The sequence below is a fragment of the Toxorhynchites rutilus genome, chromosome 1 (assembly GCF_029784135.1).
Source record: "Toxorhynchites rutilus septentrionalis strain SRP chromosome 1, ASM2978413v1, whole genome shotgun sequence".
In the NCBI taxonomy this organism is placed as follows: Eukaryota; Metazoa; Arthropoda; class Insecta; order Diptera; family Culicidae; genus Toxorhynchites; species Toxorhynchites rutilus.
The window spans coordinates 123,073,371-123,093,309 of NC_073744.1; the positions used below are offsets into that span (position 1 = coordinate 123,073,371).

The 19,939-nt window shown below is 36.0% G+C and overlaps 1 protein-coding gene across 3 annotated transcripts in view; it reads right to left on the reverse strand.

The window, feature by feature from the left end:
* Positions 1–19,939, reverse strand: part of LOC129761847 (sex determination protein fruitless) — a 717,406-nt gene that overhangs the window by 6,829 nt on the left and 690,638 nt on the right. The window contains exon 10 of one of the 3 annotated variants that reach the window (XM_055759652.1): positions 13–2,542. The exons of the other annotated variants lie outside the window; for them this stretch is intronic. Within the exon in view, the coding sequence (XP_055615627.1) occupies positions 2,322–2,542 (221 nt within the window). The 3' untranslated portion in view covers positions 13–2,321. Of the gene's footprint in view, positions 1–12; positions 2,543–19,939 lie in introns of those variants that run through there. 3 annotated transcript variants of the gene reach the window in all.

Consider the following 19,939-nt stretch of genomic DNA (forward strand, 5'->3'; position numbering starts at 1 on the left):
CAACAGAGGAACAAAAACACACCAAATGGGCAAAGAAACACTTGAAGGCCCCCCGTCACTTATTTTAATGTTTTTGAGTGTGTGTGTGAGAATGTGTTTATGTGTATGCAATAGATAATTCAGATAGGGGAGCAGAATGGTGGTTCGGGATGGGAAAGAGATTCGGATAATGTAGATTTGTTTGAATAATGGAATGGAACAGAAGAATAGACAGCCAAAATTAACGAAAAAAATAATATGAAAAAACAAAATGAATAACAAGGATCGCGAACTTGTTTCGGCGATTATCATCAGCTTCACCGCGCTGATTAATTCGTTTTTGATCACAGTAGGATTGTGTCGCCCCTCACTTAGATTATCGCGCGTTTCAAAGTGTGATAAGTTTTGATTAAAATGTTCGGTAATTTACGCTCTCGAATACACTCACAAATGCGCGCCGAAACAAGTTCTAGTGGGCCTAATTGTTTGGCGGATTTATTTATCTGTGATTGCGGGTATTTTTTGGGCTCGAAAAAAACCAGGTTTCGTTGCCACCTTTCGCATCCGGATTTTTTTTGATGTTAACGATGTGCAATTTTCGGGTTGTATTGAAAAATGATGAAACAATACGCACTTAATTAAATTAAACATATGATGAGCACGGATGTGAATGATCGGATACGTGCGTCGGCTTCCGTCACCGGTTCAAGTGGTGCCACAACACAGACACGGACACAAACCCGGTTGAACGGATAAAGCCAAAGACAGACAGCGAGAAAGAGGATACAATCAATCGCGTGCGCCGCCACGTTTCAGTTTTGCATTGTTGGAGGAGGATCCTCGTGGGGTGTGTAGTGAGGTGCGCGAAAATGTGGGGCCCTGGGTGTTCGAGGTGAGTTCCGAAGGATTGGTTGCTAATACGTGCCACGCCATTTCAATTATAACTAGTTTTGATTTTCCGATCACTGATGGTTTTGAAATGAATCAGATGTATACATTTTTTTTTATATTTCTACACAACACATAAAGAAAACAATAGAAAAACAGAAATGTGGTCGATTGGTGATTAAAACATAAAACGGGTGAGTGATGCTATGATGTTCACTATGAGTAACGCCTTTCAGAGGTTCGAGGAGGAAATTCAAGAGGGAAAGAATGGGGACGCGATTATCGGTATAAATGAAAAGCCCAGCGTTTTTTTCCGATATACTTTGCGTTGCTATGTGGGGAAAAAATGTGAGTTTTTGGCAATTTTTATGTGAATTTAATGAAGGAGAGCGATAAAACTAGAGAAAAGCCAAACTAAAATTTGTTTCATTAGAGAGAAAAAAAACAAATGAAAAGATAGGAAAGAGCGAGAACTAGTTGAAGGAAGAGCATAAAGAGAGAAAGATATATAGTCAAAGATTAGCAAAAACTTTGTTCTTCAGCGTTACACGGAAGTTGTTCGATAGGGTTCAATGCTACGGATTTTTTGGCGCCTCCTCCGAATGGGACTCAGGTAAGATGAAGTAAAACTTAAGAAATTCTAACGAGTTGAGTGATCGTGGTTGCGTGAATTTAAAAAAAACGTCAAAAGTAATGAACGCTGGCGCATCACTTTGGCTCCAAACGGGCGAAGGGCGACGGTAACTGGTTGGTGTCTTTACTTACTGTACAGGCAACTGTGGTCTAGCGTCATCTTTCTTTCAGTTAGGCTACCGATCGATACGTATCCAATGGGGACCATTTCGAAGTGATGTTTTAGTTTCTCTGTGAGAATGTTTTGTTGTAAGTAAATATTTCCTTTTTTATTTCTAGAAGAACGCTACTTCACATTAATAAGAGACAGATGGCGCTTTCACCGTGGCTTTCCGATTAATTGATTGCATTCCCTTTCTACCGATTTTTTTTCCGTTGAGTACTCTGTGACCGGTCGGGCTATGACAGAATAACTGAAGCTTAAAATCGGCATGGATTAAGAAATAAACCTTTATTGGTAGGCAATGAAAACTAGAATTCTCATAGTTGAAAAATGTGTGCACAAGAAATTTCCGAAAGAGAAAACCAAAACAACAAAAAATGACTGAGAAATGAACCAAAAACGGAAGGATAGTAGTGAGTGAAATTGGCTGCTGCTACGTCAGCAAATGTGTGGAGGATGTGAAAACGATGTTTTTTTTCCTGTGAGAGATTTGAGAACTGTGTTTCTTTGGTTCAGATCTGAGGTGAATTTTATTTTGGGTGTGGGCAAAGAAGCTGGGCCGGAAGGATTAGCAACCAGTATGGCACAAAATTTTGTTCTTCGTTCGTTGTTTGGTTTCGTTTTAACGTCGTCTGTTCCGTTGCTCCCACTACCACCTTCACACGTTAAGTTCCGGATGTTTGGAGCGACAATGCATTAGCAGGGTGTCACTGCGCGTGTAGACCGCCGTGCACAGACTGCACGCGTATTTGCCAGGGAAGTGCACATAATAGTGATTGCGCACGTTGCAAACAATTTTCCCGCACAGAAGGCAGCGTTTGCGTTCGTCCAGCGAGTTCACTTTCTCGAATATCTGCGCGATACGATAGGTCTTCAGCTCTGGAAGTGTAACAGGAGAAAATGACAGACACACACAGAACGTGAAACTTCAGTTCCAGTCGGTTGTTTGTATTGTTTGTTTGTTTGCTGTTGTTGGTTCGATTTGGTTTTTGGGATGATAGTTGATAGAGAAAAAACAGGACAACGCAATGTCAATGGTGAGCAATCCTAGCACCGTCTTCTTGTCTTGTTTTATTTTTCCACTGCCGAGCGATTCTTCTTATTAATGTGAAAAGCGTTTTTCTGAAGGGCCAAAAGGAACAAAATTTTTAAGACTGATAAACTTCTTATTCATACATCGTAAATACTGAGCAGAAAGTTATTTCATTACATAAGAGATGCGTGAGATAATGATTTTTCTTAAAGATAATGATTTTTCTTAAAGATAAAAACGAGAAGAGTGAAGAAGTTGCGCTTAAGGAAAATAATGGTGGAAAAGATTAGAGAAAAAAATATATATGTGAAAGAGTCAATCAGAGAGATAGCAGTCAACGATAGTTCGCTTCTGGTTAAACGCAATATCACTCGAATGAGATATAGGAAATATTAAACGGTAATGAAAAATGTAAATGTTCTGGAATAGTGAAAGAGCGAAAGATAAGAAAAATGTAAAGTAGCTAGATATTATAAAAGGTAGATATTGGAAAACTTCAATGTGCGAACCTAAAATGCTTTAGTTCCAACGTAGGAAGAATGTGCGTTTGAGGCATTTTGAAAACCCTGCTTTCAATGTTCGATACTAGGTGCCAATCTCAGCCTGATACGGCTGATGGATTTTTCTTCCATAAGCGGACAACATTTCGTGGCGAGAACTCAATTTTTTTAATTTTTTTTCATCGAGAGAGAAAGAGACTATCGTTCATAAAATCTGGTGATGAATAGTACCGAGCAAGCAGAAAAAAATCAAACCAAGCAATGTTTAGTTTCTGTTCGGGAAAATGTAAACAAGTTTGCGCAAATATTACTATTGCAGTACATAAGAGGAATAAATGAACAGAGATGAACTTAAAGCTGAACTCATTGTATTTTAACGGAAAACTGCAAAGCAATGTATATAACTTTTTGTTTCGGTGGTTATTATTTTTGCCGAAGTTTGATACAATTTTAACTTCAGATTTTGAAATTTATCTTATAGATATTCAACTCGGTGGTAGAATAGAGCTGCGGGAAATTAAAATTCTATATGTTGTACCAAACTTTCTTCCAGTGTCAATATTGTGCTTAAAGGGTTACAAAGGGTTTCTAAATGTTTAGGGTAAATTAACTTCTTCCATGTTTTATTTACATTACATAAATTTACGCTATTACAATTTCAACAAGTTATCTTAAACAATCTTATCTCCTCAGATAATCACAGAAAGGTTAATTATTCGTCAATGAATGCTTTCGATCTCAACAAATTTCGTAACAAAAGAAAACATCACGTTATAACCCATCCTTCTTTTCCAATGGTAATAATGTTCCTATTGGTACCTCGCCGTCTTTTGTTCATTACTGCCAACACGCTTTGAATATACTCTTAGTGGCAAGCTCAAGAATACTTGTGCACTACAGTGCAGATCGGATAAAATCTCTCTGCCTGAGCGGGAATTCTAGTTCATTTTACGTGATTGAAAACACTATAAATCGTTTCTCGAAAGGCTGACTAAAGGTTGAACTGGAAAAAGTGCGGACAAACGCAAAAAAAGGTAATATTTTTCACGAAAATACTCCCGAAATAAACTCCCCTATGCATGAATATTTAATAATAGTAATAATGAAGGTCCCGCCTCATTCCCCTACATAGGTTTCAGTTGGTCGATTATCTAGTTGATAATTAATTAATACATAACCAGCTTTACAAATAAAAACGAACTGATTTAATTTGCACATATGAAATCACCTCTTTGTGATATCGGTATTTCACTTAGCTTCGTCTATTCAAAAGTTTCTTCGGACATGTTTGGAACAAGTCACAGCAAACCTTTCAGTTCAGTCAAATCTCAAGAAGAAACGCTTGTTGTCCCGTCAAGCTATCCCATAGCATCTTATGAGTTCCCTGTAACCTGACTGCCAAAATTGTCAGACTATTCACCGAAATTCACTCTTCAGATTAATCGAACACTTGATCCGTTGGATGAATTTCAGGTTGAAAACTATTCCTTCATTCTGACTTGATTCTGACTTCTGGTTGTCTGCTTGATCCTCCAGAAATCGCTATTGAGCCTTCTTTACTTGACAACAGTCGTTCCCTCGATCTTAAACGAACCCCAATCATAGCAGTGCTTCTTTTTAACGTAACTAACATATTCAATTCCACAATAAGAACAAACTCTACTATGTTCCAATCGCTATCACAATTCAGATTTTTCATGGCTGCATTATCGCGCGCGTGCTCAAACTTATGTAGACTACTTTCTATTTTCTTTTTTTTTCCTCTTTTCATTTCTATAAACATACAAAAAAATCCTTCATTATCATTGAGACGAAGATGACAGTTCATTCTTTCATACACATCTACAAACACAAATGGTTAAAAAAAACTTCGTTCATTACAATTTAACCATTTAAATTACATTTTTGATTTGTGAAATACAGGTGCAGCGATCCCATAATAACAGACGGGTTTTGTTTACCCAAGTTTATGATAGGGTCAGATCGAACCGAAATGAACACATCTTTTTTATCGCACGATCCTTATTGAGGATCGTGTTAGTCATAAATAGATAGGGTCGGGATAATCCTGAATAAACATAAACATCTTCATCGCACGATCCTTATTGAGGATCGTGTGAGTCAGTTTTATGATAAGGTAGGTCGAGGCCGGGCCTAAATAAATACATCTCTCCCGCACGATACTTGTTTGCGGATCGTGTTATTCGTAGTTCGTTTTACGATAGGGTTTTTGTTTATGCTCCTGGTGTTACGATAGGATCGTGCTTATCTCAAGCTCGCTTAACACATTGCGATAAGCCTCTAGATGTAAGAAACATTGGTATATATTAGGGATTGAAAAATAAAGGGGGTAGTCAGCTGTAATACGAACGTCATAAGTATCGTTATTCGTCCGAAACCACTCGGCCCCGTTCCCAGGGCCTGATTCTCGAATACACTTCACGGTGGAAACGAAGTGAATTGTATACAACCTTATTACGGTTGTCACCGTGTGTGTAGAATCCAGAAGAGTTCATCCGTCGTGACAACTTTGATGAACTAGTTGTTATTATGAATACCACGATACTGTCATGTCACGGGAAAAAACAGGAATATTTGTCACTTGTGTTAGATGGTGAAAGCTAGTCACGCGGAATGGAGTAAGTTTAGTTTCGTATTTATTTAGCTTTTTTGCTAACATTTTGGATCTTGTCTTGTCTTGTTTAAGAAACAAAATATAAACAAACAGCAATTTACCCGCCTGGTAGCACTTTTAGAACGAAATTCTGACGTATCCAAGGGACGTAAATTTGTTTATTTGAATTCGGTAAATGCGCTATGGGATGTAATTAAGGATTAAAAATGTAGTTCCCGTAGGTCCATTGAAACATCGCGGAGGTCTACTTCCGATTGTCTTGAATGAACAGAATTTTTTTGTTTCTATTTTTAGGATTAGACTAAGAGAGAGTTGCAACTCCATAAAATGGCAATGGAGGCCACAGGCCACAGGCATGTTGATTTGTTGATATTTTGAATATAAAATAATAACTGTAAAGTGTTTCTAACATGGCAGAGCTAGTTTTTTGTAATTCAAACATTCACAATTGGCGGCCCAGATCAGAATCAGGACGATAGTTATAAATTTTTACGTTATACATATTTTCAACGGTATTGTTTTGAAGACATACTTTGATTGAAAGAATATTTAAAAAAGTGATAATAAGTTTCAAACAAGGAAAAAATGAGTCAAAGCATTCACAAGATACTGTTTTTAAATTTTAAAAAAGCATTCACAAGATACTGTTTTTAAACTCTTCTCTAGTTCTTTTTCCATAATTTTGATATCCGTCTAAAGACAATCTGAATCACTTTCCGCTTTTTTCAAATTCCTTGAAACCCATCAGATGTTTTCTATAAGGATTATGCTTCTGACCGACGCTGCTGACCAGTTTCTGTTTAAATAATTAAATCAAACCTCATGTCCCGTATATCAAATTACACGAGAATGGGAAGGATAAGATGAATAAACTTCAGAATCCCATATGGAAGTAGCTCAGATTATACTGATCGTGAGGTTGATAAATTCGGGTTTGTTCTGAGATATAGAAGGTATTATTATTCATCTAAATTGTAGAAACGGTTCATAAAAAATGATTTTAAATATCTCTCACTATTAAAACGAATAAGACAGAGCTAAGTACAAGAGTATGCGAGATTTCGATTATTAAACATAATAGTCATGTTTTATCTCTAGCGTAGAATTACATTTCCATATGTTTAACAACTACTTTATTCCCGAGCAACCAAGTATTCCTCCTCATCTTTGAGCCAGCATTTGATTCAACAAACTAATCATGGAGGTATTATAGCAAACTTGTCGTTCTAAAATATATTTATTATTTATATTATTAAAATATATAAAAATAAATCAATGGAATATTATCTCATACACTGTATTAATTTTACCTGCATAACGTTCAAACGTCCGAAATTATGCAACCGACACAACGTTCAAACACCCGACATTATGCAACCAACATGTCTCTTATAAACGAGAATGAACACTTTCACTTCACGGAGTTCATTTTCACACGCAACTGTCCGTGACAATGATGAAAGACACAAAAAGATTAAGTGAAGTGTAAGTGACGTGAAAGCGTACGTGATGTTCGTGATCAGGCCCAAAGTCTCGAAGATAATAATGAGTTTTCAGGCAGAATGAGCACTTTTCACATAAAAAATCATTAATGAAAATTAACTTCTTCTTATCAAACTGGTATTCAATGTGAGTGGAAAATTTTGTTTTCTTCATGTGATATAATAATCTCATACAAACATTTCATCTGAAGATAATTTGATATTATATGATTATAAGTGTAGTGGGAAACTGATCGCGTATCCAGATGTCGACATCGTACCGTTGTCATCGCGGATACGTTTCATTCCGTTTCCACCGTGAAGTGTATTCGAAGTGTATTCGAGAATCAGGCCCACGCTGTCGTTTAAAATCCACTAATGTGGTTACTCTTTTAATGTGCCTAGGCATCGAATTGAAATAAGTTACACCTTTAAAAAATAGGGAGTTCTGTGACACTCTACTTAAGAAGTTAGGTGTTCGTGCTTCGTTTGCATTTCTGGTATTATATCTATGAATATCTCTGCCTCTTTCAATTCGATCACATGAATATCGAGGCAGCAATCCATTTATAATTTTGAAAACGAACACCATGGTTAAATATACAATCCTTTGCTTCACAGATGGCCATTGAAGCGGGTTTAGCACGAAAGCTGAGGAAGTGAATCTTTTACAACGCAAAATTAAGCGCATTACTTTATTTTGTAAACGTTGTAACAACAACATTTGTGTTTCGTTAGCAAGAAAAAGAATGGATGAACAGAAGTCTATGTTTTGCGATATTATTATTATTCATATAATTGAATTTTACTCGAAATTGTCAACTCATTTCTTAAACGGCACATGATACCGTATTTTTTTGCATTTTTTGATGACATTATCTATGTCATCAGTTTGTCTTCTATAGTAACACCAGAATACTTTATCTGTCTAACGCGATCAAGTGTCTCACCACTTATCTCTACCAAACACTCGGTGTTATAATCACCCTATTCTGTGTTTCGGTTGATTCGAAATATTTCGAATGAGTTTATAAAATTCCATTCTGTATTTCGTTCGAGTTGTTTTTGCATTTCGGTTGATCTATTTATCATAGAACATTAAATGGGCAAAACGTTCGAAATAGGGAATGAGAAATTATAACTGGAACGAAATACCGGTTTCGGACGAAATGGAAATCCGTCGGAATACAGAATAGGGCTGAATATCTCGAAGAAAATACCATGTGCTTGGTTTTTCCAACATTTAATTTTAACTGCGTATAATTCAACCAAATACTAAGACAATGCAAATCTCCATTTAAGTGCAATGCTGCGGATTCCAATTTTCTAGCTGCTATGAACAGAACTGTATCGTCCGCAAATGAATTTATATCACAAAAACGTATGACTCGTTTCATGTCATTTGTGTACATTATGAATAAAATAGGCCCCAACACGCTTCCTTGTGGAACACCGAACGTACTAGCTATTGGTTCAGAAACAGAATTAGCAAAAACAGTTCACTACATTCGATTACTCAAATAACTTTCAAACCATTTGAATGCCGAACCCTGTGATTCCCGAAGTCCCAATTGCTCTGGTGCTAGTAATGAGTTATTATTCAAATAGTTCACCAGCTGGCCTTTAACGACTAATTCTAGCACTTTTTCTATGGTGTGCAGCAACATAGGTCGAAACTCTTCGGATTTAATCGTCCCAGCAATTTTTTGTATTGGAACCACTAACGATTCCTTCCAAACTTTGGGCACTTGCCCAGTTCTTAATGAATAATTTATCAGGTCCAGCAGGGAATGCCCAATAACATGAAAGCAATCTTGAACAACTTTGCAACTTTTGCAGATACTTTCATTAATAAGTGAAACACTGTCAACGAAATATGAATTAAACTTATTGGCTATTAGGTTTTCTGATGTTATAACTGAATTCTTGAAAGTTATGGATCGCGGGCAACTGTTTTTAGATTTCATCAAGCTTTTTAAAATTTTCCACAACTATTTGTTATTATTTTTGTTCTGATCGATCTTTCTCTGGATATGCTCTGCTCTGGCTTTATTCAACGATCTCGAATAATTATTGCGAGCAACTGTATAATAAGGCCAATCGATAGCACTATTAGTTCTACGAAACTATTTGTAACATCTATCCCTCGTACGTTTCATTCGCACTAAGTCAAGACAATACCAAAAGCTTGTGTTTTCAGCAGAGCTTGGAAATATCGAGCTTGTTAAGTAATATTGAAAATATATTTTCATCAATGTAACGCGTTTATTTTGCTTGTCACTTACTCTACGTCAAACAAATTTACAACTGTGTTCATTCATTTTCATTCTATGCTATCTGAGCTTTCCGTAAAGTTCGAGTCATGAGAATTCATTCACATTTCCCGATATCCCGATAAGTGTGTGATTTTCTCATTGAGTCAGTTACTCCGAAAGCGAAACGCAAATCGGTGGCGCAAGCGGAAATGCAAACAAAAGAGCAAGATCTGCACGCACACACAGGTAAGGATTGCATAGGCTTGGACGGCGAGGAAGCATTCTGCAGAATCGATCCGAGTAGCGAATGCAAACTTCGTCAGCCAAAGCTGAATGTTGGAAATTTCATCCGTTAATTCTATAGCACAGTTTGACCCGTTTGCAAAAGAAAGCTCGAAATATTCCTATTGCGGTCGTGTCTTGAACACCACCATTTAATGTTCGTGTGTTCGGAATTTGAGTCAAAAATTAAATGTTCGAAATTTGAGTCAAGAATTTATTTACATCGGAATTGGAGTCTTTTGAAGCATTTCTGACAAGTGGAATTGGAATTGTATATTCACTATGTAAAATGAAAGCATTTTAACTGAGACGGAGACCTTGCATGTTTCCACAATTTAATTTCTTGTCTGTACTTCGTTATCCTCCTCAACGAATTTCTCCGTTTCGTCAGTGTCCGAGAACGATGCTGATAGTGAATGAACTGGTATATTAATATTAATGAATGAGAAAACTAGGGATATTTCTTTTTGCTCACATTCCGTCAACGCAGAGCAGAACGAAACTGGATGAATCAACTGTGAGTGGCTTGTTGTGATTGTGAGGTTTGGCGTTGGTTCCTTTTCGGTATCCCGAATGCAGAGGTATAATGATCGAATGTGGTCGGAAATTCAGCTGAAAAGATTAATGTGAAACAGATATTTCCAAGCACTGGTTTTCAGTCTCGACCAACTTAAGTTTGACTAACTTTTTAGTACATGTTCACAGCTCATGCTCATGAAATTTTTGAAAGACTTGCTGTCAACTTCAAGCCCTACGTTATATTTATTGTACTTGAAGCACTTGAAGCCACATTAACGTCACCTATCCCGATGTTTTCATTCTGACTTTTCAACGAGTCTATAAAAACATCAGAGGAATACCGATCAGACATTCCCAAAATTTTCACTTTTGGTTTTAATGGTTTCGGGACAACAGCTTAATATTTTTCACCTAATTTGCTTTCAATAAGATTATATCGAATTGCATCTTTCTACTGTTGCACACTTCTATAATAATCGAGCCTTCTTTCCCGTTTCGAAAGCTGCGGACATTATGTATTTTTGGATCGAGTCTTTTCTTTATTTCATTTTGGGTACTATCGTTACTTTGAATCGACTCTACCGGTTTAACAACAATAGCAGGACCAGCCTTACGTTTTCTGATATTTTGTAATTTCTCGAAACAACGTTCGCGAAAGATAATGTGTCAGTAGCAAACAAACCATTTGTCTTGACAATTGTCATGCGTAAATGCGAAAACAGAATAGAAACATACGGTATAAGGCATGTTGTCGACGCCAACCTCTCTCAGTTTCTATTCTGTTTTCGCATTTTCGCATGACAATTGTCATGACAAATGGTTTGCTTGGTCAGTAGTATGAAAAACCTCGTCATTTTTGGTTTCAATGGGAATTGGTTTATCATTACTACACTGCGTTTCACAACTATAGAACCACTCATTTTTTCTGAGTTTCCAGAGATATGTAAGAAGTCGGTTGAATTGAAGTATGTAGTGTAGGATATAACAACTATCTACATTTAAAAGACTGGCTATTTGAACTTTATTGTTGTGTTCAGGCGAGGATATTCAAAAAACTAAAATTCCAGTGTTTCATAACTATAGAACTAGATGGAGAAACTCTCATTCCTTTACAAAATTAACGTCAATTTCACATGATTTACAATAAGTTTCTAATTCGTATGTCATCTTTAGTTCTCAATCAGTTCAAATAACCCATTCGGGGTGGTTTTGACCAAGCTGCGCCCTGTTATAGTGTGTTTCTCGTATTATGTAGCGGATATTGCTCGTTTAAGCTCTTCAAGTCACTCGTACTACTTGTAAGCTGCATCTACTATTCATAAGATTACTCCTCATTATTCTTGATAGGGTTTTGATCTGGTAAACGAGCTGACCAGTCGAGAATCTTAAGACCCTATTCATAAAACCATGCCATGACGTTCCGGGTGTTATGAATTCATGTCAAATTACCCAATTATCACAATATTTTTATGTAAGACAGCAGTAAATGATTCTGAAGTACTTATTTGCAGTTCTGATTGTTCATTTGTGTTGATGGTAAGCTACCTAAACCAGGCCTTTTTGGGAAAATTCTCCCCAAACCTCAAAAAATCTCATCTCCAAAGCTGCGGGTCCAAAAACTAATGTGGAAACTAATGCCATGGGTTTTACTATCTCAGGAGAACTTCTCTGATAAAAGAAATCCAACTTGAATAGAATTTCTTCATATTGGAAGGACTTACGGAACGTGCCACGTGATTTTTTAACTCGTAACTTTGCAGGCGGCAGTTTGATGGGTTGAGGAAAAGATTTTCGAAACGGCCTGGTTCAGGTAGCTTTTCATCAACACAAATGTACAGTCAGAAGAGCGATGAAGTACTTTAGAATCATTTACTTCTGTTTTTGCATCAAAAACACCGTAATAATTGTAACCGTAATTCATAACACCCGGAACGTCATGGCATGGTTTTATGAATAGGGTCTTAAGATTCTGGACTGTTCAGCTCGTTTACCAGATCAAAACACTATTAAGAACTAATGAAGAGTGATCTTATGAATAGTATATGCAGCTTACAAGCAGTATGAGTGATTTTAAGAGCTTAAACAAGCAGTATCCTGTGCGTAGAACGGGATACACACCACATCATGGCGCAACTTGGTCAAAACCACCCCGAATGGGTTATTTGATCTGATTGAGAACTAAAGATGACCTAAGAATTAGAAACTTATTGTAATTTATGTGAAATTGAAGTTAGTTTTGTAATGAAGTGATAATTTTTCCATCTGGTTCTATAGTTATGAAACACTGGAATTTTAGTTTTTTGATTGTTTCGCGCCTGAACACAACAGTAAAGTTCAAATAGCCAGTCTTTCAAATGGTGATAATTATTATATCCTAAACTATATACTCCAATTCAGCCGATCTCTTACATATCCCTGGAAACTCAGAAAAAATGAGTGGTTCTATAGTTGTGAAACGCAGTGTATTAAAGTTTAATTTGGAACATTTGTATGTATGAATGATCGCGATTTACATGCTCTGCAAACTTTTTTCTATTCAGAAACATGTCAAGAACATGTCAAATGCGAGAATTTACACACAGAAATGCAACGAGTAAAATGTTATTTTTTTCAGAGGTCTCCATACCAAAATGCCTTATATTCCAGAAGCTATAAAAGATAGAATGTTGACGTCTTCCACGAAAGTTTATATTTTATTAAGACCTAAACCTTTGTCCAATAAACCATACTGCTATCTTGACTTTAAGCAAAATTAGGATTAGTTGTAATTTTTTCAAAGAAAACATGAAAAAATTGATAGAATAACTTTTTCCCTGTAAAAGTTCCCATCTATCGATGTATGGACGACTTGTTGGATATTGTAAGGGCTATTAACGGATTTTTTTTGAGAATTCAAAAAATACGTTTTGAGAAAAATTTAATTAAATTTTCAAAACAATTTTTTTTCACCGAAATTTTTTTCAAAAAATTTTTGGTATATTTTTATGAAAATTTGAACGATTTTCTACATTTCATCCTTTGACCCGAATTTTGTAGGTATTATAGTTTTTGAGTTGTAGTTTTTTGTAAAAAATCAAGATACAAAATTTTGGCCCTTTTAAAAAAGTAGTCTAATTCTTTTTAGTATATTTCAAGTATTTCAAAAGTTGTTTAAATGACCCACAACGTTTCGCTGCTATCTGAGATGGTGCCGCCAACTCCTAAGACGAGTTGGCTGAATTTCGTCACAAGCGTATTGTGTTTTGGTTACAAACAAAACACAGTAGACTTCCAAGATGACTGCATAGTGGTTTTGGCACATTGGCCCACCTTAGGATATACTTCTAAGGGCCTTACTAGGAACGTTAGTGCCTTTGAAGAAGGAGAATATGCTAATGGCGATCTAACATAAAAATCTACAACTAGGTGGCGCTGTGGTGAAAATGATGATGTATTTAAATTTTGCAATGTGAGTTTATAGAAGGTTTGTTTTTCTTTCCATAATGTTATAATGTTATAATCATATAAAAATATTTCATGACAATGAGTTTTGTACAAATTTAATTTTGCGCAATTTCATATACAACATGTTTTTTTTTCATTTCTTCTTTCGGTTGTGGAAACTGTATAAATATTGGCTGAATCTAAAAAGCAAATGTGAAATCACAATCAAAAATAAGTTGAAAAATGCATGGTTGCTGCATATGAGAACTACCTTGGAATGCCCGAAAGTAAAATATACGTGATTTATTTTTGAGCTTTTACTTACATTGGCGTCATTTTCATAGTTCAAAAACCAAATCCAGATGTCTCACCGATCGTTTACGTTTTGCGTTAGATCGCCAATTGACGAATTTACGCAAAGCTTAATCAGCTCATGCGACATCTACATTAGAGCTCAGAACCACAAAAGTGAGGGTGTTTGTTTATTTTACGCACTGAAAAGCAAGATTCGGTGGTGATTATTTATTTTATTTCAATTTAGATTCATTTCAGCCATTGAATGTCGTCAGTATATGGTAAGAAAGTTGAAGTTTTGTATATTTACGATAGGTTCAACACGCGATTTAACCAAAGTCATAGAAAATCTTCGAAAATTTTATGTTTGATAATGCATACCGGTTATTGATACTATGGATAATTGCGATGAAATTGATATCATATCAAATTGGCTGATATCATTGATTATGTAGGGGTCGATACGAGAAGGATTTGCAGTATTTTTAGCGCAAAACACCCTATTCATCTTTTACTTAGTTGAAAAAAAGAAATTAAAGTTACAATACTTATAACAAGCTAAAAATACTGCAAATTCGTCTCGTATCGGCCTTTACATTATCAATTATATCATCCGATTAATATGACATCGATTTCATCACCATTTTCCGACATTTAATGGTTGAAATGAATCTAAATAGGAATAAAATGAATAATCACGACCGAATCTTGCTTTTCAGTGCGTAGAATAAACAAACATCATTGGGCCTGATTCTCGAACACACTTCACGGTGGAAACGAAATAAACGAAATAAAGGGCCTGATTCTCGAATACACTTCACGGTGGAAACGAAATAAACGGCACGCCATTGAATTACGTTTTACGAGTTAGTGAAGTGTCGAAGATAATGATGAGTTTTCAGGCAGAATGAGCACTTTTCAAATGAAAAATCATTAATGAAAATTAACTTCTTCGTATCAAACTGGTATTCAATGTAAGTGGAAAACTTTGTTTTCTTCATGTGATATAATAATCTCACACAAAAATTTCATCTGAAGATAATTTGATATTATAATAAGTTTTAGTGGGAAACTGATTTCGTATCCAGATGTCGACACCGTACCGTTGTCATCGCATATACATTTCATTTCGTTTCCACCGTGAAGTGTATTCGAGAATTGACGAATTTACGTTGGATTCACAACCAGATGGCGCAGCAAGTAAAATGAGGATGTTTTGTTTTTTAATATGAAATTCGTTTAAATTTGTTAGAAAAATACGAATTTTCCTTCAAATTTCCCGAATTTGATAAGATATCGATTTCATCGCAATTATCCATAGTATCAATAACCGGTATGCATTATCAAACTTAAAATTTTCGAAGATTATGTATGACTTTGGTAAAAAAGCGTGTTGAAACAATCGTAAATATAAAAAAACTCCAACATTCTTACCATATACTGACGACATTCAATGGCTGAAATGAATCTAAATTGAAATAAAATGAATAATCACAACCGAATCATGCTTTTCAGTGCGTAAAATAAACAAATACCCTCACTTTTGTGGTTCTGAGCCCTAATGTAGATGTCGCATGAGCTGATTCAGCTTTGCGTAAATTCGTCAATCAGGCCCATCATTTTTGTGGTTCTGAGCTCTAATGTAGGTGTCGCATGAGCTGATTCAGCTTTGCGTAAATTCGTCAATTGATGAAGTGAACTCTCTACTAATGTTTTGTTGGTTAGATGCTATGGGTAAGAACTATCAAAAAAGTTTTCCCAAAAATGTTTTTTTTCGTTATAGATTTTCATTGACTATCGACGATCGGTTGGATGTGACCAATATCACAGTCCAAGTCCAATTATTCTTTATATGGTTATGTATTTTTTCAACTAGTTCCACGAGCTTCTCAATCAATTTACTAGTCATAACGTTGGGAATCACCAACATTTGAATGTTGTGAAAATGCATAAAAACGACACGTGTAGCGGAGATTTGTCTAACATGAAACAAGGTTGTTACAAGACGTTGAATAGATGCTGAGGATACGAATTTTCATCCCCAATTACATACGCTTCGCTCAATTTGTTTTGTAGAAATAAATTAGGCGGTTACTATTTATCCTGACATTCACTTTGTTTCCTGATTTCGGTGAAAAAAACTTAGCAACACTGGGCGGGCGGAAAAGCGGAATAGAGTCCGCAAAGTCTACCTATTTTGTTAAAAAAAAGACTCACTTGGAGGGACTATAATATGACCGATAACAAAATCAGTGATATGGAATGTCAACAGCTAACATCAGTCAACAGTTTTTTTTCCAAACCTTTCCAGATGACTCTGAAGTTAGGGTTTTAGTTTTCCTTACATTGTCCAAAAAAATCTCTTCTAATTCCAACATCTGAAAAGGAAATCGTATGCTCGGCATGAACGGCATGTTGAAGTCTAATTCAGGCTAGAGGGTCTACAAATTATAGTTTAAGTTGCAAGGAAGATGTCTGACAAATGGCCAGTTTGTGTGTATTGATATCGCTTTCATAAAACCACGCAAACCATCGGCCTTTTTTAGGGTCCACTAAAGAGTTCATTCATTCAAATTAATAAACAAGCGAATTAAATAAAATAATTTGGTAGTTCCACGTTAATAATACTTTCATAACTTGGACATAACTCTGGTTATTTTTAATTTACGCAAAAATATTTTTGGTTCCCCACTTCCCCACAAATTATTGTTATACATTAGATATATGACATTTACAAGATTAGGGAGTTCTCACACCCTAGTACACCGGATCAGGTAAACTAAAACATGTTTACTGGACTGGAAGTTTGTTGATGTTGCTATTATTGTTGTAAATTCGTTCTAAAAAAGTGTTAATCACATAAAGGAAAATTGAAAATGAGATGCATTTGCTGTTAATCGTTCACGGGTTTACGGGTTTGAAACAACTGCGTTCGTAGGAATCCCATAGTTTATGCAAATTTATTCCAAAATTCATGTCCTACACAGGATCTGCCATTGGAGACGCACAGAATAAAAAAAACTTTGTGTTTCATAGCCCACCCAATCCAATCCCAAGCCAATCACTGATAGGATAAAGAAGTTCGATGAATAAGTAAACACAGTTGAAAACAGTCAGATTAATGGTGTCAACAAAAACAGTTACCGAGAATAAATAACGAAACAATTGACTGCGTCCACACAAACGTGTACACCTTTTTCTGTCACAACGGATACACACGCACATACACACACAATCACGCCCACGCCCACGCGAACACATCCACGAAAGGACAAAAGATGGGAGCCGCTTTTAAATCGGCCCGAACCCGCTCGGGTAGGTGAATAATTGAATCGTTACGCTTTCTCTCCGGTGTCCAACCGGCGAAACGCCGTCGCCGCCACCGAAACAGAGAAATTGTCAGAAAATTAAAATGAAATAAACACATATTGATATTTGTTGGTTTGTTTGCGATTTACTTGACGGGTGGTTATGTGGGGTTTTTTTTATGTTGTTAGCTCTACTGTTTTTTTTTCTCTTCGTATTACGTTTTGTGGTAATCAATAAATCATTTTGCATCTACTTTTCTTCATTTATACTTTTTTACACCACTCGTCGACGTTAGTATGTCGCCTAGGGATGAGCATTTTTTCCTAGTGAGTTTTGTGGTGCCTTTACCCTGTGCTTTTCGCCTATATTGAAGTCTCGATTTTTGTCATAATCGACGAATGGAAGCATGAAAGTTATCTGTCTTTCTTTTACTGTTCTGAACAAGGCTCATGAATGATAATACAAATGTGTGATTTTTTCAGAGATACGTTCCCATATTTATTAATTTTCATCGACGTCTTTGTGAAACTATAAAAACAAAAATTAGATTTCTCTTTCTCGTCAATTCTAATATAAATAGGTTTTAGAGGTGATTATTAAAAATAATCACCAATGCTCAATATAATCACCTTATGTTGATAACATTAAATTCAATTAAATGTAAGTCAGGTAAGTATTGATTAATATCAAAGAAATAGCAATAAATTTATTTAATAAACTTTGTAAAAATACAGCGACTAAGAAAACATTACATTTTTCGTTTTTTTTCTTTTCATATTTTACTTTGTTAAATCTCTAATATTTTTTTCTGATTCAGCAGCTTACGCTGCCACTGTTGAATCCTTTAGTACGTAATGGTTTCACATTGTTGTTTTTTTGCATGCCTCTGGAAAACACTGAGATGTTTTACTGTCTTCTCCAGAAGGAAAACATTACAAGGGTAACATAAATGTCGTTCTGTTCATCCAATTGATCGTAGTTTGTGGCTTGAGCATAAACTGTTCGCCCTCTAAGTCCGGGTTTCTGTTTTACCTTCATTATAAATAATCATAACTAGTGAATATTGCACGTACGGTTTCTTCAAATGGGTTTTTATCTTTAAAAATTACGTTTACACAACAGTTTCATTTATGTTTTTTGTTCTATTTTGTGTTTGCTTTCTGTTTATACCCACAACTGCCATCGGCGTGACACTTTGTTACCTAACATTTTCATGCACTGCATTGTTCATTCCCCGAATTCTCGATTAATTTCCTACACTTACACTTACACATGAAACAATTCCACACAACAAACACTTCAAACACTTTTCGCTTAGCACCATGATCTCTCTTGTAATTGTATTAGATCGAGCTAAGAGTTGTCGCTTAGTTTTGCTTTTCCTATTCTCTCTTACCTAGCACAGTTCGCACAGATCGTTTCCCGGAAGGGTCGATCGCGTTCCAGGATGAAAGTGGTCATTACTTTCCGTATCACAAGATTATTTTATACCGCTCCAACGGAGGGGCGCCCAAAGTAACGCTACGTAACGTAATATGGATGGAAGAGTGTTGGTTTTAAGGTTTGGATTCAAACTATCAAAAGTGGATTTTTTTTTTAAATATCATTTTTTAAATTTGGGTTTTTGTTTTTTTTTTTCGAGTGTGCATTGATGTGACGTATGCATCTGGTACGTTGTTAAAATTTAGATGGACTTTAATGCTTTGAGTCGAGAGCGTACAGTGACGGACTACCAATTTAAATAGCACATATGCGACACTTTGTGGTGAGTAGTCGTACTAACATGACAAGTTGACAACGTTGATAGTGATGCAACCAAGCAACACTTTTTAATCTGAGGCTTTGGAAGAATCGGAAGAAGCGTGGGACAAAATAATAAGATCAATTTCTCATTTTACCTAATTTTGTAGCAAATTTTGCTTTCTGATGTAAGTTAGGGGCTGTCCACATACAATATGGACAACTTTAGGGGGTAGGGGTTATGAAAAGTTCCACGCTTGTCCACGGTGAGGGAGGAGAGGGTTTAGATAATGTCCACGAGGACACGTTAAATAAATATTCTGAAAAAAGGACTTCTCTATACGTGATATTTATTCTGCATTTCCAAGTAAAAACGTATTTATCAAAAAAAGGGTTGAGCTGCCTGATAGTGCTTCCCGGACGAACATGTATATTTTTTCATGTATTGCTAAATGTGTATTCTAAGAGTAACGCAAATGAACTGAGAGCGATCGATTCTTTTTCATTGGTTTTAGAGAATCATGCATTCCGGCAGGATGGCAAGAAGGGTACACGGACCCTATCTCTGGAGAAGTGTTCCTAGCAGCGAAGATCATCTTCGTTGGAATGTAATATTTTCTGAAACACGATTCTTTTGGGGTTCCGGGAAGTTGAGCGAAAAAATCGTTGGGAACTACCATTAACTATCCTCAAAGCCGATCTTCGCCCGGAGAAATCATTCTTTATGTCTGGTGGGATTGAGAATTCCGTATTAAAGGGTGTCCCACATCAAATTGCATCACGCAAAATAAAGACGCCGTATAAA